At 61.3% G+C, this 21,700-nt stretch overlaps 3 protein-coding genes and 1 long non-coding RNA gene across 24 annotated transcripts; 1 reads left to right on the top strand and 3 right to left on the bottom strand.

Moving 5' to 3' along the window:
* Positions 1 to 860: 860 nt before the first annotated feature.
* LOC147196825 (neuronal tyrosine-phosphorylated phosphoinositide-3-kinase adapter 2-like) lies at positions 861 to 6,022 on the bottom strand. 2 transcript variants are annotated; one of them, XM_086124845.1, is made up of 5 exons: positions 3,787 to 6,022; positions 3,148 to 3,386; positions 2,362 to 3,039; positions 1,727 to 1,812; positions 861 to 1,587 (listed from the first exon to the last, which is right to left on the bottom strand). In XM_086124845.1, exons 1-5 carry the CDS (start codon positions 3,975 to 3,977, stop codon positions 1,426 to 1,428), a joined length of 1,356 nt encoding a protein of 451 aa, XP_085980971.1. In that variant the 5' UTR covers positions 3,978 to 6,022; the 3' UTR covers positions 861 to 1,425. The 2 variants fall into 2 exon arrangements, with proteins under 2 accessions (XP_085980971.1, XP_085980970.1); XM_086124844.1 differs by having other exon boundaries at positions 2,362 to 3,386.
* Positions 6,023 to 6,585: 563 nt separating this feature from the next.
* LOC147196824 (beta-arrestin-1-like) lies at positions 6,586 to 11,754 on the bottom strand. Of its 13 annotated transcripts, XM_086124842.1 has the most exons (15): positions 11,558 to 11,741; positions 10,775 to 10,805; positions 10,638 to 10,698; positions 10,500 to 10,544; positions 10,224 to 10,420; positions 10,042 to 10,101; positions 9,897 to 9,964; positions 9,646 to 9,781; positions 9,494 to 9,578; positions 9,340 to 9,412; positions 8,821 to 8,958; positions 8,194 to 8,277; positions 8,092 to 8,115; positions 7,542 to 7,724; positions 6,586 to 7,143 (listed from the first exon to the last, which is right to left on the bottom strand). In XM_086124842.1, the coding sequence occupies exons 1-15, from the start codon at positions 11,575 to 11,577 to the stop codon at positions 7,023 to 7,025; spliced, it is 1,326 nt and encodes a 441-aa protein (XP_085980968.1). In that variant the 5' UTR covers positions 11,578 to 11,741; the 3' UTR covers positions 6,586 to 7,022. The 13 variants fall into 13 exon arrangements, 11 of the variants coding, with proteins under 11 accessions (XP_085980968.1, XP_085980966.1, XP_085980965.1 ...); XM_086124840.1 differs by having other exon boundaries at positions 8,092 to 8,277; positions 11,558 to 11,743; XM_086124839.1 differs by having other exon boundaries at positions 8,092 to 8,277; positions 8,828 to 8,958; positions 9,494 to 9,781; positions 10,042 to 10,065; positions 11,558 to 11,746.
* Positions 11,755 to 12,194: 440 nt separating this feature from the next.
* Positions 12,195 to 21,477, bottom strand: atg16l2 (ATG16 autophagy related 16-like 2 (S. cerevisiae)). Of its 8 annotated transcripts, XM_086124826.1 has the most exons (19): positions 20,303 to 20,451; positions 19,555 to 19,672; positions 18,055 to 19,415; positions 16,727 to 16,833; positions 16,408 to 16,481; positions 16,039 to 16,290; positions 15,609 to 15,674; positions 15,346 to 15,423; positions 15,124 to 15,183; positions 14,875 to 14,980; positions 14,441 to 14,546; positions 14,226 to 14,296; positions 14,092 to 14,163; positions 13,837 to 13,951; positions 13,653 to 13,758; positions 13,206 to 13,358; positions 12,996 to 13,043; positions 12,831 to 12,932; positions 12,195 to 12,584 (listed from the first exon to the last, which is right to left on the bottom strand). In XM_086124826.1, the coding sequence occupies exons 3-19, from the start codon at positions 18,191 to 18,193 to the stop codon at positions 12,491 to 12,493; spliced, it is 1,749 nt and encodes a 582-aa protein (XP_085980952.1). In that variant the 5' UTR covers positions 18,194 to 19,415; positions 19,555 to 19,672; positions 20,303 to 20,451; the 3' UTR covers positions 12,195 to 12,490. The 8 variants fall into 8 exon arrangements, 7 of the variants coding, with proteins under 7 accessions (XP_085980952.1, XP_085980957.1, XP_085980954.1 ...); XM_086124831.1 differs by lacking the exon at positions 16,727 to 16,833; XM_086124828.1 differs by lacking the exon at positions 19,555 to 19,672 and having other exon boundaries at positions 20,303 to 20,434.
* Positions 12,460 to 13,435, top strand: LOC147196823 (uncharacterized). Its single transcript, XR_015102413.1, has 2 exons — positions 12,460 to 12,608; positions 13,181 to 13,435. It is a non-coding gene; the product is annotated as an uncharacterized LOC147196823 (long non-coding RNA).
* Positions 21,478 to 21,700: the final 223 nt, after the last annotated feature.

Here is a 21,700-nt window from a genome sequence, read left to right as displayed (position 1 = left end):
GTGATGCGCGCGCAGCGTGCGCAAACTCAACCGCGATAGCGCGGCCGCGTTCCCGACGCAAACTCACGACCTTCAGCATTTCTTAGGCGCAAAGTCTGGTCCGCGGTCCGCGGTCCGCGTCCGGCCCGGCAGCGTTTTCACACTCAAATTGGTTCAGGTATATGTTTAGTTTTTGAGTTCGTATTGGTATTGACATGTCCCGCACAATCATTTCTAGATCGATTTATTGTAAATCATATTTGAAATTTGAAGCGTTTAATACACAACGGGATGAAAGTTCAATTTTGTTTCGGGACCACACTTGTAAGTCGAAACACTCCCAAATTAGGGCAGGCTGACGGTGAGAAGACCGAAAAAATTCGCAAGCTTTGGTTTTTTTCTTCATCGCGTCCGATCGCGATGATCACAAATTTTTTGTCTCGTTCTTAAACTGCCAGCTTCAAATCATCTGTCCTGAAAACTGAAGAAACCAGAGCGTGCCTCAGCATTTTCGAAGAAAAAAAAAAAAAGTACTTGGATCAATCCGAACACAAGGTCTGCCGACGTCACAGGGTGCAAGGTGTCATTCTACCCAGCAGAGGGCAGCCTCGGTTGCCTTGCGAGAAGCTCCGTAGGAGAAGCGCGGGTTCCGAAAGCCGTGAATCGGCAAATGCCGGACGTCTCTCGCGTTCTACTCCGGAAAGGAAATCGGCGACGCATCCTTCCGGCGGCGGAGAAGGAAATATTCTCTCTCGAGCTGAATGCTATCGGCGTCACCAAATGCGAGCTTAAGATTTGCCCGCCCCCGCGCCCGTCGTTTCATTGTTTTCTCCCGAAACGCACACCTTGCGCTGACACAATCATGCGAGTTCAAACACACGCACAGCAACCACGATACTTTATTCCTCGTGAACAGCAAGTGGTCCGAATGAAAAAACATCTCGCCATATTTTGTGCGTCGGAGCGATGGCTTGTAGTCCGAACTCACTTTTGGAGCCCCGGCGCCGGACATTCGGCGACCACCATCGGGCCCGCGTCGGCCGGCGCGCGACCGTCCAACAAAACTCCCGGGCCGAATTTCGGTCCCGGAACGTGGCCGCTTGCGGCGGCGCCTCGGTTGGCCTGCGCTAGCAAACGCTCGCCGTTAGCGACGCTCGGCAAACACGTGTCGGTTTCTCTCCGCGATCGCCTTCCCGCGAAGGCGCTTTGCTTGTTTGGAAGCCGCCATTTGGTGAGCGCGCACGTCGGTCAACGTGCCTTTCGTTTGAAACTCTTGCGTCAGCGGAATGAAGGACGGTCGCGGATGCGCTAGCCGTCGACGTCGAGCCGACGCGGCGGGTCGCGCGTCGAAACCAGGCGAGTCTGCCGAAGAGCCTCGGCGGCGCATTTTTCCGCCGTTGCCGTCGGCCCGCCGCTTCTCCGAGGAGGATTCGGTCGCGCGCCGGCTCAGATGGCGGTGTCCCAGGAGACGGCCGCCGGGTACGGCGGCGGTTGTTTCCTCGCCCCGGCGGGGAGGGCGGCTCGCCGGCGACTTTTGATCTCGCCGCACAAAACTCGTTTCTTCTCGATGGTCTCCATCACGGTGACGTCCCGGCACAGCCACGGCATCTGGAACAGATGCAACGAACGGCATTCGCCCGCGTCGCTTTCGTCCGTCCTCGGCGGACGCGCTCGGCTTCCGACGGAGGATTTCGGCGAGATCTCGGAATCGTCGGCGATGGAGGGAGGGGGTTTGTTTTGGCCTTACCTGGCTGAGGGCGGGATGGTCTCGCGGCGCGGAGGGCGCCGCCGCCGCCGACGACGAGCGACCGAGCGGATGCAAACGCTTGAATTCTGTGCTCAGATGACGACAAGAGCAAGGACGAGAACAGCGTCAGGTCGGGATGGCCGAGCGGCTTCCCGGAACGTTTTCCGCCGAGGCGCTCTACGCAAACGTTGGCCAATCACGAAGGGTCGCGACATGTCACGGGGCGCCAAAAGCGTCGGCGCGAGGAGGTCGGCCCTCGCGCTTTGCTACTCGGCGAACGTCGCCGCCCCGGTTTCTCTCGCTCTTTGTTTCCAGGAGCTCCCGACGGCAAAGGACGCCAGCGTGAGCTTCTTCCGCCTCTCTAGCGGCTTCCATTTTCCCGGCGCGCTCCCTCACGTGCGACGCGGATGCCGGCAACGCGGTTTTCAATCGACGGGAACGTCTGGCGATCCATCGGGACGGCGGCGCATTTTGGAAGCCGCGGTCACCTCACGCGAGTGACCGCTAACGTCGGAATCGACTTTAGCGACGAGTACCCGAGCGCCAACTTTGAGAGCGGCCGTTATTTGCGGCGCTTTCAATCGATCGATCGATGACCCGGTCGCGTGGCAAACGAGACGACTCCGACGTCGTACCTTCGGCGCCGCTCCGCTCGGCGGCGGCCGGCCGTCGGGCGGACGTCGGCGGGGGCCGGCCGCCGCGCTCGGCCATCGAGGCGTCGTAGGGGGGCGGCCCCTTCGGGCTCAAAGGCGTCCGAGAGCGGGCCGCGCCGACGGGGGAGGGGCACGCCGACCGGCTGCGCGGCGAGGCCTCGTCCGGCTCCGCCCGCGGCCCGCGAGGAAGCGGCGGCGCCGAGGAGCGACCCGAGGGGGCCGCGTCGCGAGCGGGCGGCCGCTCCTCTTCGTCCGCGCCCCTTTCGGCCTTCTTGCCCGCCACGGACAGCCGAGCGACGTCCACGGGGGTCAGCGGCGACTCGTCCGAGTTGGGCGAGCGCGCCGGCGGGAAGGGCGGGAAGACCGGCGGCGGCGGCGGCGGCCGGGGCGCCGGGAGGTTGGGAAAGGGCTGGGGGATGCGGCGCGGGGGCGGGCGCCGCTCCGAGTATTTCATTTCCTCGTACACCGACTCGTCCGGGTCGGCCCCACCTTCCGCCGCCACCTTGGCGGCCATTTCGACGTAAACCGACTCGGGCTCGTCCCGGGGAGCCGGAGAGCGGCCCGCTTCGTCCAAGGATGAGCTGAGCTGCGTGCCGGGGTTGCGCTTGGGTTTGGGCGGAGGCGTCCTCCTCCAGTCCTCGCCGCACGGGTGGGAGTGAACTGCCGGCACAGGAGACAAGCATCCGGCGAGCGGGAACGGACAAAGACGCGGCGCCGAAGAGAAGCCGAGCGGAGTCCCGACAAAGGCGGCGGCGGGACGGCGCTCACCTTCGTCTGGCGCGTGGAGCGCCTCGGAGCTGCCGCTGAGTTTGGTGCCGGGATCCCTCCTGGGTTTGGGCGGCGGCCGCTTGCGCTCGTCGTCGTCGCCGCCGCCGCCCACCGAGTCGAGGGACTGAGAGCGGACGCCCGAGGCCCGGCCGGGAGCGGGCGGGAGATCCGCCGAACCCATTCGCGAATGCTTGCCGCGGTGGGCCTCGTCCGCCGCGCCCGCCGCCTCCTCCTCGGGCCTGGGCAAACGGGGAGAAGCCCGCGCGGCCTTCAAAGAGACTCGGGGGGGCAACGTCAACCCGGACCGAAGGGCGGCGCTTTGCGGACAAATCTTCCGGGCCGTCGCCTCCGCGTGAGCCCACGAGCGCGTGTTCAAGAATCGCGGCAAAGACGACGACACGATAAAGGAAACAAATGAGGCGGCCGAGAGAAGAACACAACCAAAAAGATCCGCGAAGCGCAAAGAACAGGAGCGAAAGAACCGTCGCCCGGCGGCTAAAACACGGCAGGAGAGAAAGACAATCGCGAGGGCACACCTTTGGAACCGATCGCCAAAAGCGGTTGCGGGCCACGGCGACCGGCGTTCTCAAAGGGGGGGGGGGGGGGGGGGGTACGAGTCAAAGCGCGCTGGCGGCTCACCTTTTGATGGCCTCCCCTTGCCGTTTCTTGTGTTTTTTCTCCCGGTTGGCATCGTTTCGAAGGCGGTCGCTCTCTCTGACCATGTCCGAAGCGTTCTGGATGACCAGGTGGTCGTAGGCCCCAAGGCAGCGCTCCTCCACGTCGTGGGAAAACCCGCGCAAGGTCCGAGAGGCCTCCTCCTGCGACGTCATCGTGCCCGGGGGGTGGGGGGGGGGGACCTGAGCGCAGAGGGACAGCGTTGCAAAAGGCCGTCGGGCGAGAAGCGGAAAAGCGGGTCACCGTTCGGACCGACCGAATCAACTTTTGGGATCCCAAAAAGTGTCGACGTCCAACAAGGTCTCCGCAGCAAAAAGCCTTTGCGTGTACAAAAGTCGCACCGACAAAATCGGAACATAAAGCGCCGGTCAAAACTCGGACCGGGAGCTCAAAAAGCGCTTAGCGCAAAAGGCAAGGCGGGAAAACCAGAAGCGACGTATTCACTCCAGGCTAGAAAAAGCCCAAATCACAAAACAAAGGCAGACCTACGCAACAAACGGTAGCGAGAGCTCAAAAGCCAAAAGGACGAGATCCATAGCAAAGAGGCTGCCAGCGAGGAAGCGACGAGGCATCCGCAAGACTCCCGCGAGCTGACGGCAGGTGGCCCCCTTGATGAAGAGAGCCGGGCCGAGCGCGGCGAGGGGGCGCGGCGGGGGTTCCGCTCCCTCAAAGCCCTTCCGGAATCTCCGGCGACCCAACAAAAGCCGCGCGGACTTTGGCCACAAAGCCGAGGGCCGAGGGCCGAGGGCCCGGCTCCGGGAGCGCGACCGGGCGAGTCCCGCCTCGCCTCGCCTCGCCTCCCCGCTCGCCCTCGCTCGGCTCTTCGAGCGCCGACACAAAGAGCGCGCGTGTTGCCGAGCGATCTCGGAGCCTCAACGGGGGGGGGAGCGACGCACGGACGCGGAGCGGACTCCCGGCGCCGAGACTTATCCTCCGCAAAGAATGACTCGTGGCGGTGCGGCCGAGGAAGGACTCGTGACCATCTCCGCGCCTGCGCGATAGCGCTCCCCGGTGGCCGAGGCGCACGCCCAAAAAAGACGGTCTCCTTCACCGAGCCGCCGCCGTCTGTTTTGAGAAAGGCGACGCGGCGCTCTCCTCGGCTTATCGGCGGCATTCCCGCCCATCCGTCGGGGCGAGGGCGATTTGCGACAAATGTTCCCGAATCGGCCACGATTGCGTCCCTCCCCTCCGCCCGTACGACGTCTCTCCCCCCAAAAATGGCACAAGACGTCAGCCTGCGGTATCCTAGCAACAGAGGCATCTCTGAGGGGAGCGCCGTGGCGTCACGCTTCCTGGCCGAGGAGGACAGGACAGCAAATTGTGTGCGTGTGTCTTTCTCTCCCTCTCTCTACACATAGAGAGAGAGAGAGAGCTAGCTAGATGATGGATCCATCGATCTGGACTCCCTCTTATTTCTCCCGCAAAGATCAAAGAGGAAAAACGGAGCCCCAAGACGCCCCCTCGGCGGCCGACAAAAGCGGCCCGGTGCTCACCGCAAGAGTCGTCACGCGCCGGCCGTCCTTCCTCCGCCCCCCCTTATGACCCCGTCGCTCGGGTTGCGCGCGGCGCGTCCGTCCCTTCCGCCTTCAGGTTTGCCGGGCGGTCGCCATCGAGCTCCCGTCCCAACCGGCCGGCCTCTCGCGACCGCGCGCGCACGGCCGCGAGAGGTAGGCTGAAACCATGGCGACCGGACGGCTTCGCGTCACTCGCTCGACTCCTCCTCTTCACGGGGGCGTTGGGGGGCTTTTCGACGCCGGTCCGACCCGCCGCACCCAGAATCCCCCGTCCCGCCCGACCTGTGGCGGGAAGGCGGTGCCGCCATTCAGAGAGCGAGGTCAGCGGGCGGTCGGTTCGGGTCATCCGGGGGGGGCAGGAAAGGCCCCGAGCCCCCGTCTGAGCGTGTTGGGCTGCAGCCTCACCGTTGGCTCCTTGGCAAGTTTGCGCTCGCGGTCGCCGTCGGCCGCGGACGTCTCGGTCGGTCCTCCGAGTCAAAGTCGAGCGCCGGCCGTTCCGGCATGTTCTTCTCCCCTCGCTGTTGATGCGTCGGAGCACTTTGCTTGGAGTCAACCTCAAGTTTGCTGTCATTTTGTTGATTTCGGAGCCAACTTTTTTGTTGCTTTTGTGACCTTCAATTCAAGGCTATGAAAATTCAATCGATGCTATTGTTAATCCGTGTTGCCAGACCTACCTTTACTCCCCCCCCCCCCACACCCCCAAGAAAAATAAGAGGATGTCAGAATGATCGTTGCGGGCCGCGTTTCCACGCAAAATCCCAGACAAACAAACGAGTCAGTGGAATGGGACGATTGCTGCTCGTTGCGGTTGGCCCGCCATCTGCGTCTGCGTTCGTCACGTTTTTAAAGCGCATTTGAAACGGCGGCCCTTGACAAAATTGTCGCTTGTCGTTGTTGTCGTCAACCACTCGGGGACGGCAATGGCTAGTGATGAAAAAAAGCCGAAAGGGGCGCGGCCTGGACGGGGCCACCAATCGCAACGAGTAAGACATCGTACGCGTCCGATCGCGGGGCTGTTTACAATCGGAAGATGGAAAGACCGATCGGGAGAGCTGGTGAAAACTCGACCGTAAGCTGCCTGACCCCCCCCCCCCTAAAATTTTCTCAACGGATTTAGACCATTCACAAAAATGATCCATTTAAGAAATAAAACGGCAGATTTCCGCGTACGCGCAGAAAATTGCCACCACTGAAAGCGGGCAAGGTTGCCGCCACCGTTGTCAACTTGCAAAGACATTCCTTCTCAGGCGACAGGATGAGTCGTGCTTTATTGGGATTCACGTGCGCGCACGATACCGTCGCTCACTTGCGAAGGCGTCGACGCACGTCGAGGGCCCGTCGCTCGACGCCATTTCACCGGCGCGCGGGGGCAAGCGCATCGCAAAAGCCCCCGCCCTGGCCTATTCATTTCAAAAAAGATGCATCGGATGTGTTCCCGCGCCATCTCCGGTGCAGAGGCTCGTCCGGACTGTGGGAAGACGCCACGGGACGCCGACTGCGCCTGACGATGAACGGGAAGCGTACGCATGCAGATGCTCCGAGTGGAATCCGATCGGACGCGCAACGGCGCGCCAGGCCGCCGGCGCCCGGTCGTCGGCCGGAGACGCGCCGCGGAAGACAAAGGAGCGCGCGTGCGCCGCAAAGTGTTCCCGGGACCTGCGGGCGGCGCCCCCGCTCCCGCCCGCTCTATCTGTGGTGAACCTCCGCCGCCTCTTCGTCCTCGTCCTCTTTCGTGCCGATAAGCCGCTGACGGGCAAAGTCTTCAAAGACGATGTCGTCGTCGGCGTCGGCGTCGCCGTCATCGCCGCTGCGGAGCCCAAGAACCAAAGACAAAAGTCCCAACGTGAGTCACGACATGAAAGCGCACCTCCTCCCGCCGGCGGCGATGACGCTACGCGAGCTTAAGAGACGAGCCGGTCGGGGTGACCATGGGATGTTTTTCTCCTCGGAAGCCCTTCTCGGACCCTCGTGGCCCGTCAAAGCGCTAACTTGCCCGGGGTGGAAACAATCCAAACGCGCGGCGCCAAAGACGTCCACGTCCGTCAGTTACGATCTTTCGCCGGAAGGCCAGATACGGCGGCCCCCATTTCCGGACGGCGAACCGCTTTTGAGCCAGGGAACGCCCGGCGCCCGAAACCCGGACGGGGACCGAAACGATGCTTCGCGGAGGCCCGCCTCCCCTCGTCCCGCACGCGCGATGCTTACGTGGCGTCAAACCGGATCAGGTTGGCGTCGCTCGGCGCTCGGTCGGCGGCTGCGAGACAAGGCGGATGAGACGCGTCCCCGGCCGGCCGCGCCTCGGGCCGGCCCTTACTTTCTTCCCCGTGCGCCGACTCTTGGCGAGGCTTGGGGTGCATCAGCGTGAAGGGAAGCTCCAGGGACACGTCGCTGGGAAGCAGAAGAGCGGGTGAGACGCTGGAGCCGCCGCCGCCGCCGCCCCGCAAATTGGCCCCGATCGCACCTTGGGAAGGATTTTCAATTTGCAAACATTTTCAGGGGGACAACCAAGTCCGCCCTCCCCTTTGAACCGAACAGATTGCCGCGGGCCCCATTTACAAGCGTCGGCTCCTTCGATTCACGTGGCAGAAATCGCCATCGACTGAAACGTCGACGTGGAAACGCTTCGACGGAGCCCCCGGACGCCGTCCCCCCAGAAATGCGTCCCGGGCGCTCGGTGGCGCACGGCGGCCTTGCGACGGGGAAGCGGCGGGCCGGCCGCTCGCCGCGCGCGGCGGAGCGAGGGGTCCCGGCTTACCTGGGGGCCAAGTCTCCCAGGAGCCTGCGGGGCACAAAGCGGACAAGATGCTCAATGGCGAGCCGCCGCTGGGCAAAATGAAAAGCCAGCGAGCTGACTGACCCGCCTCGAGAAACCAGCAGCTTGACTTTGACTTTGTACGACACCACGATGCCCAACATCTCCTTGTCGGCGCCCTCGCGCAACCTGAACACATGCGCATTCGTTTCCGCTCGGCGCGCACATCGTTCGGAGGCTTTGGCTTTTGACTTTTTCTTTTCGCGCTCCGCGTTGGGCACTTTGGCGACGGCGCGGGCCCTCTCAAAGGGTTTGCCGCAAAGCTCTTGGAAAAAGGCGAGCTCGGCGCGCCTCCGACGGGACGGAAAGACTCCCGAGTGGAGGCTGCGGTTTTTCCTGAAATCCCCGAGATGGATTGAAACGCTTCGCCGAGTCCCCCTCCGACCTTTTGAAAATCGTCAACGCAAACGTCGGCGAGCGCCGCCGGTCGGGAGAAGGACTCGCCCGGCCGACGGGGGGGGCTCGCCCGAAGCGGCCCCGCGTCGCTCGCTCCAAAAGCCCAAACGGAAAAGGGCGACGGGAAGGCCCCGGACGGCTCTCGGCCCGCATTTTCCACGTTGCGGCCGCATCTATTTTGGCCTCCCATTGGAAGGCGGAGCAAAAACAAAAAAAAAGCCAAAGCGACCGTCCGACCGAGATCTCGGGGGCCCCCGTGCAGGCGTGCGGACTCACTGCGTACTGGAGGCCAAGTTGGTGTCTTCGTGCTTCAACTTTCCATCCAGCGCCAGGCCTCGCTTCTCTCGGTTGTTGCACAGGAACGGCGTCAGGGTGAAAACCTTGCAGGAGGTGGAAGCGGAAGCCACCGCGTCCCTGAGAAGACCAACGAAGGAGCCGTCGCGACCGGTAGTCTACCAGATGGACGGACGCTGTCCCGGCGAGAGAGAGTGTCGGTGGTTTTTGGCAGAGGATAAAGAATAGACGCATGCGAGAACCGCCCTGGCGTCCGTCTGCCCGCGCGCGTCCCGACCGCATCGTTAGCCGGCGCGCCTCTGGCGTTTGCCCGCTCCGGCTGAGCATTTGGCTAGCGGACGCTGGATGCTAGCTGCCGTTCTTTTTGGTTTGTTTTCCTTCCCACGTGTCTTTGCGTGAGGCTCGAGTCGTCGCCAAGTTTTTTCCTTTGCGCGAGGCGCGCGTCGGTCCGGGTTGCCCCGCCCCCCGCCCCCCCCCGCGAAAGAGACGGACGGGACTCACTCGGACTCTTGGCACGCCACTGGACATTTGTACTGCGCCGTGTTGAACAGGCAGATGTCGGCGTATTGTCGCACTGCGGAGGACGACAGGGCGCGGGTGAGCGCCGGTGAGCGGAAGCGACAGAGGGGGGGGGGGGGGGCCCCGGCCCCCGTACCTGACACCTTCGTCTTCTTCACCGTCTTGCTGCTGTTGTTGGTGACGTGAACGTTGACGCCGATGGGCTCGCCGTGGTAGTAGATCTGAAAGAGGCCAGAGCGCCGGCCGCTGGGGCGGGTTCCTCCTCCTCCTCCACGGCGGCGGCCTCACCTGCTTGTCCAGAGACGCCTCCAGGTGGAGCGCTTTGTCCGACATCAGGAAGCGCCGGGCGGTCTCGGCGGCCGGCTGCGGCCCGGCTTTCTCGGGGGCGAACTGAACCTTGCGGATCACCAGGCGCACCGAGTTCCTGCGCGGCCCGCGGCGGCGGCGCGCGGCGCTTTCAATCGGGCGCCCGCCTCGGGAAACCTTTCGGCCGCTAATGCGCCGGCATTCATAATGCATGCGCCGGAAGAGCCTCTTACCTTCTGCGAATCTTTTCCTCGGCGCTGTCCCCGCAAAACACTTTGACTTCAAAGTCCACGCCGCAGGCCTGCGGAGCAGACGCGCGCTCGTTCGTCACCCGGCGGCGCCAACGTCCGACCCCGAAGACGGGCGAGCGCCGGCTACCTTTCCGGTGTCCTCGGGGCCCGGCTGCAGCGTGACGGAGCAAGGCAGGTTGAGCGGCATCTGGAAAGACAATCGCAGCGCCGGCAAAGCCGGACGGCGCTACTGGCGGACGAACCGGGAGTGATCGGGCGTCTCCGCCGATAGCGGGCCGCGTCCCGGCCTTTCCGAACCGAGGAGCCTACCTGGAAGGCGAAGGGGTAGGCGTGCTCTCCCAGTTTCTTCATCAGCCGCTCCTGCAAACGGGTCACGTCGCTCTCGGCCTCGCCGACGGGAGGGAACACCTGCGCGTTGGCCACAAAGAGATCTTTGCGGAAGGTCAAGCCCAGCACGTCCAGATCTTCGCGGCCGTAGCGGAAAGCGCAGGTGAGCGTGGCGAAGACTGCAAAACAAGCAAAGCGCGGCCGCGTCCGCAAAAGCATTTGGCGAAGCTGCGCCGGCTCGCAACTTTGCCCCCAAACCTTTTCTCTCCATCAAGTACTCGGGATCGACCAGGATGACGCCGTCTGATGGGGAAAAGGCCACCGGAGCCGATGATGCGCTTCAGCGTCGCCGAAGGGGGGTTGGGGGGGGGGGAATCTTTCTTTCTTTTCTCTTACCGACGGGCTCCACTCGGTCGACGTGGTCCACAAAGTCTCTCTTCCCCAGGTAGACGGTGAGCTGAAAGGAGCGAGAGGGGTTCGGTGCGGCCCGTGGCGTCGGAAGCGAGGAAGGGGAGGACGGGAGCGGGACTCACCCTCCCGTTGGGACTTGCTTTTTTAAACACCCTGAAAGTGAAAGGAGACGCTTGGGATTGGCCTTCGGAATTCAACCGGCGGTGAACGTTTTGCTCTCGATGTTTCGAGCCCCCCCCGAGACCATTCCAAGCTTCACCCGAAACCGCCTTGAGATGAATCGGCGGCGAGACCGCACTGGTTAGGCCAAACGCTCGCAAAACGCCATTCGTCCGTTACAGAAAAAATATATATATTTTTTTCAATCGGTGAAATCGATTCACCGATTGAAAACCGACAGCTGTCGATTGATTTGAGCGGTAATTGATTTTTGACACCTCCGGCGGGGTGGGGTCACTTTGACCCGGGTCCGCAGAAAACTCCCGCGTCCTTTTGTCGCCTTTGAAGTCTTTCAGGAAAGTGCGGCGCCGCCCATGTGTCCTTCGGGCTCGTTCTTGTTTTGGCCGCTCAGCCACTTCCTGTCTGCGCCGCGTGACATCACGCGCTTTTCGCCCTCGTCTCCCCCTCCCGAGACTACTTTCAACTTTCGATCCGCTTCTTTTTCCGACCGCGAGTTCACGTGTGGTTCTGACTGTGTTGTCATGGTAACCATCTTCTACTCCGTCACATCTCTCTCTCTCTCCTCACACGCGCACACCCACGCGCACACCCGCATGACGTTGGACAAAATCAAGTTTGAAATGCGCCCCTCGCTGCCATGACACGACTGAGGAAACAAAAAAATTGCAAGCGACTGCACGCGACGCCAGCCACACCCGCGCCCACCGCACACGCGCAAAGGCTACCTGGTTCCTTTCTCTGCCATCCTGACGCCAGCAATGACGAGCAAGCGGACACGCCGAGGAAGATGAAGATGAGGAGGAGGAGGAGGAGCAGGAGGATGGAGCCCGTCACCGTGGAAACTGAAGGGAGGAAGTGTTCTATGCAGTCACGTGATCCGCGGAGAGCTCACGAAAGCCCCCCCCCCCCACCAAAGCCCCATCACATGGGAGCAATTCAAGCGCCAATTCAGCAGAAATCTTCACTCCAATGAGAGCATCAAAATGAAGTCCAAGAAGAATATGCAACCCTCCCCCCCCCCTTTTTTGGGGAGGGGGACCTTTTCGAAGCCACAGAGTCAACATCGCCACCTCCTGGACGCGCGAAGGCTTGCGGGTGGCGTCTCGTCGATCCCGGAGCCGCCCGCCGGACGTTGCCGCGGCGTAATCGCGTCGGACCGAGACTACAGAGTCGCTGTGCGATGACGTCACGTGCGTGCGTCGCGAGCGGGAGACGAGAGAGGAGACGAGGGAGAGGCGGGCACGCCTCGCGGAAGTTCAGTCCCAGTTCCCCACGTGAACACAACACTTACGTGCCTCCTTCGAGCCAAACACGCCACTGGGAAAACGCGCGACATTTCAGAAAAGGAAAACAAGAGGAACGGACTTTTCCCCTTTCTTTTATTCTTTACGCGACGCTACAGATGACGCGTCATTTAAAAAGCACGAGAAGAAACAAAACAGAAAAAGCCGCGTCAACTAAACACAAAGCAAAAGCAAAGCGCTTTGTTTCGGAAAAAACTTCACGGAGGGGAGGGATGCGACGCCGCGAGGGTTCGGGCTTCGGCTCGCCGGGGAAGTGGACCGTCCGCATTTCACTCCGCGGCCAAAGGGTGGCGCCGTAACTCAACATTTGCCAAAGGGACAAAGAAGAAAGTCTCCCGGGCCTCGGCGTCGCCTTCAGAGGTCGCTCCAGAGGACGGCCCGCCCCTTTTTGTCCACGCTGGCCGCGTACTCGCCGGACGACGACCAGCAGACGGCGCTGACCGAGGCGCTGGAGAAGCAAAAGGAAGAGCAGGTCCGCACCGTTAACCGAGGTGGAACAACCTTCGAGCTCGCCTCGCACAAATCCATTCCAACTCCTCGTTTGCGCACGATGGACCCGAGACAAATTCGCGACTAGCCGCTAATTTGCCACCGTGCTAAAGATTTTGGAGAGTGCAATCCAGCACTTCACTTGTCGATTCTTCTTTTTTTGAAAAAATGCCGGTCCTCTTCAAACGAGCTAAACGGACGGTACCTGTGATCGTCGGCCAGGCGCGTCTCCAGCTCTCCGGCCGAGACGTTCCAAACGTAGACGGCGCCGTCCGCCGATCCCGCCGCCGCGAAGCGAGCGTCGGGGCTGAGAGGACGGCGGGCATGAAAGGCGGCTTGGAGGTGGAGACGCTTGTTGGCAAAAGCTCACCTGATGGCCGCTTTGGTGCTGTCACTGGCGCATTTGAAGCCTTCCGCTCTGACCCAAAGGCACAAAACGTTCGCCGCTTCAGTCAACTCCCACGACTTAAACATTCTTCTTTCGACAAAGAGCGCCTTGCGTGTCTGTTTTCATTCACGTGTATTCATTGTGATGGAAATGGACCCATTTCGTAGGTAGGCGAACCGTCACGCAGTTCACCTGAAGGCGGCGCTGCGGGGGCTCCACCGGCGGACGTCGTGCAGCTGCAGGCCGTCGTCGCGGCAACAGCTGAGCAGATGCCGGCCGTCGGCGCTGAGGTCCAAAGACGTCACTTTGCCCTGCGCCGACAGACAGCGGACGCAGCCGGACAGCCTGAAGCCAAACGACACGTCGGACGGAATGCCTCGCCCGACAAATAAACGCGCCCGTGACAACGGCGCCAAGCCGCGCTCGAGATTTCGATCGCTATTTCTTGTCAAGCGCGATATGAGGGGAGGTTACCGGCGCTGGAATTTAAAAAAAAAAAAAAAAAAAACGGCAAGAATGCTCGGTTGTTCTTTGTCGAGGCGAGGCTGGAACAGATTAGCGGCAGCGCCATTCATTTCAATGGGGGACGAGAATTCGAGTGACGCTTCGCGCGGCGAGGCGGCGGCTTCGGGGCCTCGCCTGGTGTCCCACAATCGGATCTTGCGATCGAAATGTCCGCTGATGGCCACGTTTTCCGAGCAGACGACGTCGCTGCAGAAGGACGACGCTTGGGCCAAGTGGACACCTGAACGACAAGGCGCGTCGGCAGATTAGTCGCCGCGCCGGCGCGGGCGCAGGCACGGGCGGCTTTCGGGCCACGTACAGGCGGCTCGTTGGAGGTCCCAAATCCTGACGGTGCCGTCGGCGCTTCCCGTCACCACTTGATGGCGGCTGAAGCGAGCGGCCGTCACCTTCCTGCCGTGGCCCGTCAGGGTCAGCTGGCGCACACACACACACACACACAGACGCGCGGTGCGTCAGTCAGTCGCACGGCGCGTCAGGCAAGCGCAAACGTTTGCGTCAAGGCCGGGACGCGCACGCGGCAACCCCGCGGCTCGCTCTCCGGTGCGGCGGTTACCTTGGCGACGGGGCGGTCCAAGCACCACAACAGAGCCGATTTGTCGTACGAGCCCGCCAGGATCCTGCGACCCTGCGCGATCAGCGGCGCCGTCTTGAATGAGCCCGGCTCCAAAGGTCGCGGGCGCTACTCACCGTGGGGTCAAACTGGACGCAGGTCAGACCCTCCGTGCTGCCGTCCAAGGTGGTCTGGTGTCTGAGGGCGCCTGAACGCATCGGCCACAGAAAAGCGCGAGCCGGGTCGGCGTCATCGGACGGCAAAACGCGACGAGATCGGCCGACGTCGGGTGAGCGCGATCCGAGTTAGCGCCGAGCGGCCGGGGGGGCCGACCTTCTCCGCGGCGGCTTACCCGCTCGGACCCGCCACACTTTGACCACCCTGTCGGTTCCCGCGCTGGCCAGCAGGGCGGAGCTGGAGCAGAAGGCCGCCGCGTTGACGCCCTGCTCGTGGGCTTCCTGTCAAATCAAAGGCCGGCATTTCATCTTGCCGCTCGTCTCACCCAAGAACGCCGCCGCAAACGTTCGGGGAAGACTCCGCGCGAAAAAGATGGAGGCCCGAGACCGTGCCCTCGATGCCCGGGAGCGCTTCCCATATTTTGGATTTCTACCAAAGCGACGGGACGTCGATTGAACACGCGGCGCGGGGTTGACGCGGCGACGGTCGGGACCGGCCCGAGACAAATTGACTCCCAACGCGGCTCGGACAAAAGCCGGTCCGAGCGGGATCCTCTCGCGGGACCGGTCGGGGAAAGGGCCGAATCGGGAGGCGGGCCGACGAGCTTACCAGTACGTGCAAGGCTCGGCCGGGAACCCGAGCCGACGCCGGGACTCTGACGGGACTCGCCGGCTCCTCCTCTTCCGAAGCCGGCTCGGATGGGCCCCGCCTCCTCCTGTCGACAGCGGTCGGACTCAGAAGGAGATATCGGAGGCCGCGCGAGGCGAGGCGAGGCGCGCCCCTTCCGTCGGAGGCCGAGCGGGGCCGGAGGACCGGACCGGCGCGCTCTGACCTCACGGAGGCGATCCAGGCGCTCACACAAAGAGATCTCTGATGGACGCCGGGATCCTCGGAGAGCCGTGCGAGGCCGCGGCGGATCTGAGAAAAGGAAGGAGGAGGAAAGTCCGCTTGGCGTTTTTGGCCGCTGCCGCCTCAGTTGGGGTGACGTCGTAGGGATTCAAGCCAGGGATCGCGAGCGGCCTTCTTTTGTCCTCGGACCGTTCTCAAGTGCCGGAGAAGCCCGCTCGAGGCGAGTCTCACCTCAGGGGTCGGCCGGGACTTTTTTCCGCCGGCTTTTTCTTCGGCGCTGAACACCTCCAGCGTGCGGCGCCCAACGAGCTGGAAAACGCACAAAAGGCTTCCCGTGAATGGACTTCCACACGGACACGAGTGCAAGACTCGCTGGATGCAGCGAGCAGGAAAATGAAATCCCAATCATGGGCGTGCCCCGTCGGCTTTTCACGCCGGACGCGTCGGTCGATGGATTTTTACGGTTTGGCGAGGCAAGGGAACGCCTGCCTCACCCGTCGACGTTGACCTGGGAGGTGGCGGCGGTCTGCAGCTCCTTCTGCAGGTTGACGTCTTGAGCTCTGAGTCACAAAAGAACACTTTCATTTCATTCGATGTGCTGAGCCACGCGAATCGTGTCAGCCAACAACGAGGAGGAGGGGGGGGGGGGGGGAGAGCTGCGAGGTGGCCGGGAAGGGGCCGCCGCACCTCGGGCCACGTTCAGGCTCGCATTTTTGGAAATGGCAAAATGGGACTTGTTGTGCATGTTTGGCCCCTCATCTGTCTATTGGCCAGCTTTCTTCCCCCCCGCCGGGAGCTTTTGGATTCTGCAGGAAGCGGCCGACAGCCTCATTTTGACCAATCATGTCGGAGTGGAGCCGCGACGGTGAGCACCCCCCCCCCCCACCCTCCCGTATTTCGGCTGAAGGAAGGGCACGGGCGCACCCGGAGCGTCTGTGGTTTCGCCGGTTGAGCCGCGCGGCGGCCTGCCGCTTGAGCGCCATGACGTCCTCCAGCAGGCCGCTCCCTCGGAGCTTCTCCTCCCTGAGGCGGCGCTCGGCCCGCCCCTGGCGCTCCATCAGGGCGTCGTAGTCGGCCTTCAAGCGCCCGTTCTGCTCGCCCAGCCGCTCGGCCCGCAGGCGCAGCTGCCGGCGCAGGTCCCGCGCGCCCGCCAGCCGCCGCTCGTCTCGCAGCAGCCTGATGGGGCACGCGAGGCCTTTTCAAAGCGATCGCCCTCGGTCGTCGACATCTTCTCAAGTACCAAAGAACTGCGTTTTTTCGGCCAATTTTCATTTCGGCGCGCGCGCATCAGACCTGTCACGCTGCTCCTCCAAAACGTGGTCTTGCATTTTCACCCGCCGCTGCCTCTCCACCACTTGATACGCCAGCTGCAACCAAAGTCGGACAGTCGCCTTTGGCTTTTTTGTTGACTCTCACGCAACTCGATGCGATTTTGCAAAGAGATGTGCCGACGTGGCCGACTTTTCTTCGGAGCGGCCGAGACTCGAGCGCCGCCTCTGCGGCCCGTCGATTTGAAGCGGCGTGGCAGATGACCGCCGAGCCAAATGAGCGAGCGAGCGCGCGCGCTAAATAAAGACGGGCAGAGAAAAGGTCACGCGTCAGGCGCTCGGACCTCTCCGGCGGCCTTCTCGAGCTGCACGCGCGACGGCGAGACGGCGCCGCGTCTTCCGCTCGCCAGGATCCAGTCGGTCCCGCCGCTTTTGTCCAGCAGGCCAGAGTCTGAAAGAAGGCCAAAAGCCGCCGCCGAGTGCTGAAGATATCACCTATGTTATATGTTTAGCTTAAAACTTTGTATCACAGACAGGTCGACCTTGACTATGAGGTCTCTGTCCTGAACATCCGCTACTTCAAACAAAGAATGTAGTTTGAAGCTCCTATCTCCCCTTGAGTGATTAACAGCCCTCCAAGTGTTTTCTTTTGCGTCTCCCGCCTTGGGAAAGTTCCCGAAGGCTGTCAAGGTCCCTAGAGGAGGAACTCTTGACTCGAGATATGGTCTGTACTTTGTCAGAATGCCAAGATTGAACTACATTGACCTTTCTTTGTTTCAGATTTTTACATAAGGGGAAGGACCGCCCGCCCGCCCCTAAATTAATAGAATTAACATACTATGCCTATATGTACGTGTGACTGTAGTTGCTCGGGGCTTCCTGATGAAATCCGAGACTCGCGGGAGCCCGAATCGATTCGTGTTGTGCCCTGAACGTTCAGTAAAACATCTTGCAAGAACTTCTCCATTTCCAGCCTCTGACTTTTGCACATCAACTCAGCCCGAATCAAACGAACGCGCGGAGGACCTGGGGAAGTGGAGAACGGTCAAGGGATCCCGCCGTGTCGACAACAACACGCTTCCCCCTGTTGGATCATCCTCCAACAGCGCCGACACCCCGCCCGCCGCTCTGCGGGCGGACCGCCGCAACCCGTTCCGCCGGCGCCGCCGCGTATTCGATGCCAATCGCAGCGCCCGTTCCGATGAGCGTCCTCGCTTTTCCAAATGTCGTTTCAAGAAAAAAAGCTGATGGAACGCGATGAGCCCGCGCCGGCTTTTCGGGAGCGTCTTGAATCATTTGCTTACTTCCAATCACGTTCGTCGGTTTGGATGTGACAAATCTCGTCTCGGTCGGGAGGGAAAGTGTCTCGGGACACTTCAAGTTTGCGTCTCAAGGCACGACCGCAATTGGATTTGTCCAACTCGAGCGCAACAAAACACCGAGGATACATCGCCGTTCGCAAATTTCCCAAACGGCACCTTCATCGTTTAAAAAAAATATGCATCTCGTGTGCGTTTTTATCCGAAGTTCTTTGACCCAATCCGCACTTGTCTATTCTTTTCTCGTTTTGTACCGGGCGTCAATTGTTGGCGAGCGCCGCGAACAGCGGTGGGGGGTCCGAACCGCGACGGTCTCCATCGGAACATTCGAGCGGGGGTGCGCGGCGTCTTACAGGCGCAGACGAGGTCTCGGAAGCGGTGGCACTGCTCGCGGTCTCTGCGGCGCAGCTGCAGCAGGACGTGCGCCTTCCACGGGTCGCCCTCCGTCGCGGTTCCTCCTCGGGAGTCCTTGGGCCCCCCGAGCGGCTTCATGCCGGCAGGGGTGTCTCGGGCGAGCCGCTCGCCAGAGACGCCGCGGTGGCCAAGTTCGTCCGACTTTCTCGAGTGGCCACTTCCGCTTCGAAACGCGAAGCAACCCGAACGACAACGGGCGATTTCGCAATCGTTTCAAATGTCCGAGTGGCGAAAAGCGCGACGAGCGCGTCACGCGCCGTTACTTCAAACAAAGGCACGATTGCGCTTTTGGAAGAGGACGGACGACGAGACGATCCCTCCCAGCGGGGCCTCCTGCTCGCGCCCCTCCCCCCGTGCGCTGTTCGAGGCGCGGCCGAACCGTTTCATTCCAAGGGTCGACTTGTTTTTCTAGCTTTCCTTTATCAATCCGTTTCCAAGGTAGTTTTGTGTGGCCGCGCTTACTTTTGAAAACGACAAACCCCTTCGGTAAGTCGGGGCGGAAGTCACTGAAGAACTGCCGGACGGAAGTAGTCGACGCGGCCGCGTGACGGCGGGTTGTCGAGACGCGGAAGGTCTCCGAGCGTATTGTGGCGCCCTGAAAATGGGCTTTCGAGTGTCGGGCCCGTCGGGCTCAAAAGACGCCCCCCGCCGAGAAATGGGTGCACTGCTACATTTCCCCGGCAGAGTGCGCACTCCCCGCGTGGTTAGCGGCGATGCCTTGTCATTTTCTTTGGGAAATGGTTTCGGTTTGTTTTTTTTTTAATGAAGTGCGTGACGTCGTGTGACGTAGCGTCATGAAATCCACCAAGGAAATAGTGGAAAAGAAAGAAATGGGCTCATAGTGAGAGGTTGGCAATGCGGTCCGAGCAAGTGGTTTTGTCCCAAAAATGCTGACTTGCGGCGATGGCGAAACGCAGCCTTGTGAGGCTTGGAAGCCTTTCTGTCCCGTCGCTGGCGAGTACGGCCAAATGGGTTCCGCAAGACACGAGACGCAAGTTTGAATTATGATTGGGGTCTTCCCCTTCACACCACGGCACGGGTATACTTTGGAGGCAAGTCACACGCATGGATGAGCGGCGGACGCCTCCTTTTATTGTACAAGTCAGCTGCTAATGCCACTTTGGCTTCTGGCCACTCGCTCAGCCCCGCACGAAAGGACACTTGCGGTCAGACGCCGGCCTTCTCAGGAGCGAGCGGCGCGCATCCGCGGCGCGTCACGGCTCTCCTCCGAGGTGCCGGCGGGTGCGGCTCGGCTCCTTCGACGAAGATGGCGGCGGTGGAGACGGCATTCTCGAGCTTCCTGCCCGGCCAAATGTTTTGAATCAAGAATGACCCCGCAACGTTTTGGCCACACAAAGCGCACCGTCCACTTCTCCAGCTAGGAAGCTTGGAACAAGTATGAACGGCAGACGAGATGAAGACTTTCACAATGAACACACCTCCGCCATCGATGACCTGAGCGCACGCACGCGCGTTCTCGCCCCCCACGGCGTCATATGGCGGCGAGATCCCAGCCAAGCTCCGCCGAGGAAGAAGGCCACGCCCGCCGTCCTCCGCCTGCCGCGCATTCACACAACGGCACGCGACGGCGTGAGAGCGGCGCAGCTTCGGTGACCAACTAAGTGATGACCGCACGAATCGACGACTCCCTTTTAGAGCCGCGCCGTTTCACTTCAAATGACCATTTTGTCAAATCCCGAATGAAGGTCTCAGGTTGAAAACTTGAGATCAGTAGCCCCGCCCCTCCCGGGACCGACGCTCAACTCTTGTCACTCTTTTTTGTTGTCGGAAATGATCACAAGGAGCCGAGATGACCTGCGCACGGACTCCTGTCGTGACGACACTTCCCGTTGCTGTGAGCGTGGCGGCGAGCGCGCGGACACGTCGCGACTCGGAAGCGCGCCGGCGCCCGGGAGGGCGCGGCGGGGCGTCAGACCTTTTACTGCTCATCATCGACCTTCGACTGGCGCGAGCGAGCGCGTGCCCGTCGGAGCCCGCCCTTCGGAAAATAAGCCTCGGCCGCGGCCCCGAACGTTGGCATTAGCGCGACGGCGGCCGCCAACGTTTGCCCTCGCAGGACGAGGCAAAAAGCACCGAACAAAACAGAGATTAACGAGCAGAAAACAAAGGGAAAGCTTTGCGTGACGAGCGCTTGGCTAGCCATCAAAACGGGAGGCAAAGACACACCCGCACGTGCCGGCGATGCGACGTCGGGCGTTGATCTTCAGCCGGAGCGGCCCGTGCGGTCATGATGCGAGCGTCGCTGGGCCCGGCGGCAATCGGGGGGGGCTCGCCCGCGGGACAGGCGACAAGCCCGGAGTTCGGCTTGCAGCCGGCCATTCCGATGCCTGCAATTTCCCCCCGTTACACCTGAAACAACACGATGGATGGCAAGCGTCACATCTTGGGGCGCCGTCTTGCGTGTTCGAGGCGCGCCGTAGACGCTGCGCCTCTATTTTTAAAACGTTGTTTGTATAATTCATCAATATTTTGTTCCATCTCCGGTTCATTTTGGGTGTAATTCCAATGCAGACTGGTTCGATGCTAAAGTCGGAAGATGGAAAACAGGATTTTTTTTGGGGGGGGGGGGGGGGCTGAAGCCGATTCGGTGCGTCAGCCTCTTCAATCCTGCTTTTGAAGCCTACGGAAAGCGTTTCATTTTAGAATCGACATCTTTGGGCAGGATTTCGGATGACGTCAACAGGCGACATCGTTTCTCCAATGTTTCGTCTTATCCGTCGCACTTGTTCTCTCAATAACTTTAGATACATTTCTATTATTTTCAAAGTGTGTTTAAAGGCCTAAAATAAATCAAGTGCTGTAAATACTTTCACAGCACGGTCGTTGTTTTGAACGGTCTTTGTTATTGTAGGACACGTGCTCCCTCCTCCGCGCCCGGTACGGCCCATTGGAGGCAGTGTTGGAAATGTCGAGTTTCTTTGCAAAATGACTCGGTTCATCCCTCCCCCTTGCGCTCGCGTCCGATGTCACAGCACATCGTTTAGCGCATCCCGTGCCGAGTGGACTCTTGTTTGTTCGATAGAACGTTTCACGCGCACTTTGCGGGATGCCGCGTCGCGGTCGTTACGCCTCGGGGGCTCTCTACGGCTTTCCCCGTTGACTGTTAGCTAGCCGATGGTGTTAGCACGGAGCGACAGCGAGGCGACCTACCCGTCAGCTCCTCGAGGCCTCGCGGCGGCTCATCTCTTCTTGCGACTGCGGAGAGGACTGCCGCAGTCGGCGCGTTCTGCCGGCCGCTCGCCGTCAAGCGCCCGGCTAGCTTAGCTCCATGTTAACAATGGCAAATGTTCGACCGCTCACCGGAAACGGAACGCTCGGCGCACAAGTTGACTTGAATAAACCCGCCTCCAGCCTAACCAATGGCGGGAAACGCAACAAATAAAATCAGACAGGAGCCCGCCTTTTTCTCGAATCGGCCAATCAAAGGGCGTCTGATTTGGTAACGAGCGGCTCGCAGGTCTCACCCGCGCACGCGTGAGAATCCATCCATAATCAAGGCCGGCCATTGGTCGGTCGGAAAGGAACACATAGAATTAAACGAATCAATCTATATGTATATGTAAT

Source organism: Hippocampus guttulatus, chromosome 12, assembly GCF_054856545.1.
Source record: "Hippocampus guttulatus isolate MCC_2025c chromosome 12, RoL_Hgut_1.0, whole genome shotgun sequence".
Taxonomy (NCBI): Eukaryota; Metazoa; Chordata; class Actinopteri; order Syngnathiformes; family Syngnathidae; genus Hippocampus; species Hippocampus guttulatus.
This window is presented reverse-complemented; position numbering and strand designations above follow the sequence as displayed.

Excerpts from the sequence above, each read along its gene's own strand:
- atg16l2 (XM_086124826.1), bottom strand. The coding sequence starts at position 18,193 with ATGAAGCCGCTCGGGGGGCCCAAGGACTCCCGAGGAGGAACCGCGACG. Across the intron at positions 15,184-15,345 it reads AGTCCCGGCCGACCCCTGAG|ATCCGCCGCGGCCTCGCACG; the intron begins GTGAGACTCGCC and ends TCCTTTTCTCAG. Across the intron at positions 14,297-14,440 it reads AGTGTGGCGGGTCCGAGCGG|GCGCCCTCAGACACCAGACC; the intron begins GTAAGCCGCCGC and ends CGATGCGTTCAG.
- LOC147196824 (XM_086124833.1), bottom strand. The coding sequence starts at position 11,577 with ATGGCAGAGAAAGGAACCAG. Across the intron at positions 10,806-11,557 it reads ATGGCAGAGAAAGGAACCAG|GGTGTTTAAAAAAGCAAGTC; the intron begins GTAGCCTTTGCG and ends TTTCACTTTCAG. Across the intron at positions 7,144-7,541 it reads CTGATCCGGTTTGACGCCAC|CGGCGATGACGGCGACGCCG; the intron begins GTAAGCATCGCG and ends TGGGCTCCGCAG.
- LOC147196825 (XM_086124844.1), bottom strand. The coding sequence starts at position 3,977 with ATGACGTCGCAGGAGGAGGCCTCTCGGACCTTGCGCGGGTTTTCCCAC. Across the intron at positions 3,387-3,786 it reads CAAGGGGAGGCCATCAAAAG|GCCCGAGGAGGAGGCGGCGG; the intron begins GTGAGCCGCCAG and ends CCGTTTGCCCAG. Across the intron at positions 1,813-2,361 it reads CGAGCGGAGCGGCGCCGAAG|AATTCAAGCGTTTGCATCCG; the intron begins GTACGACGTCGG and ends ATCTGAGCACAG.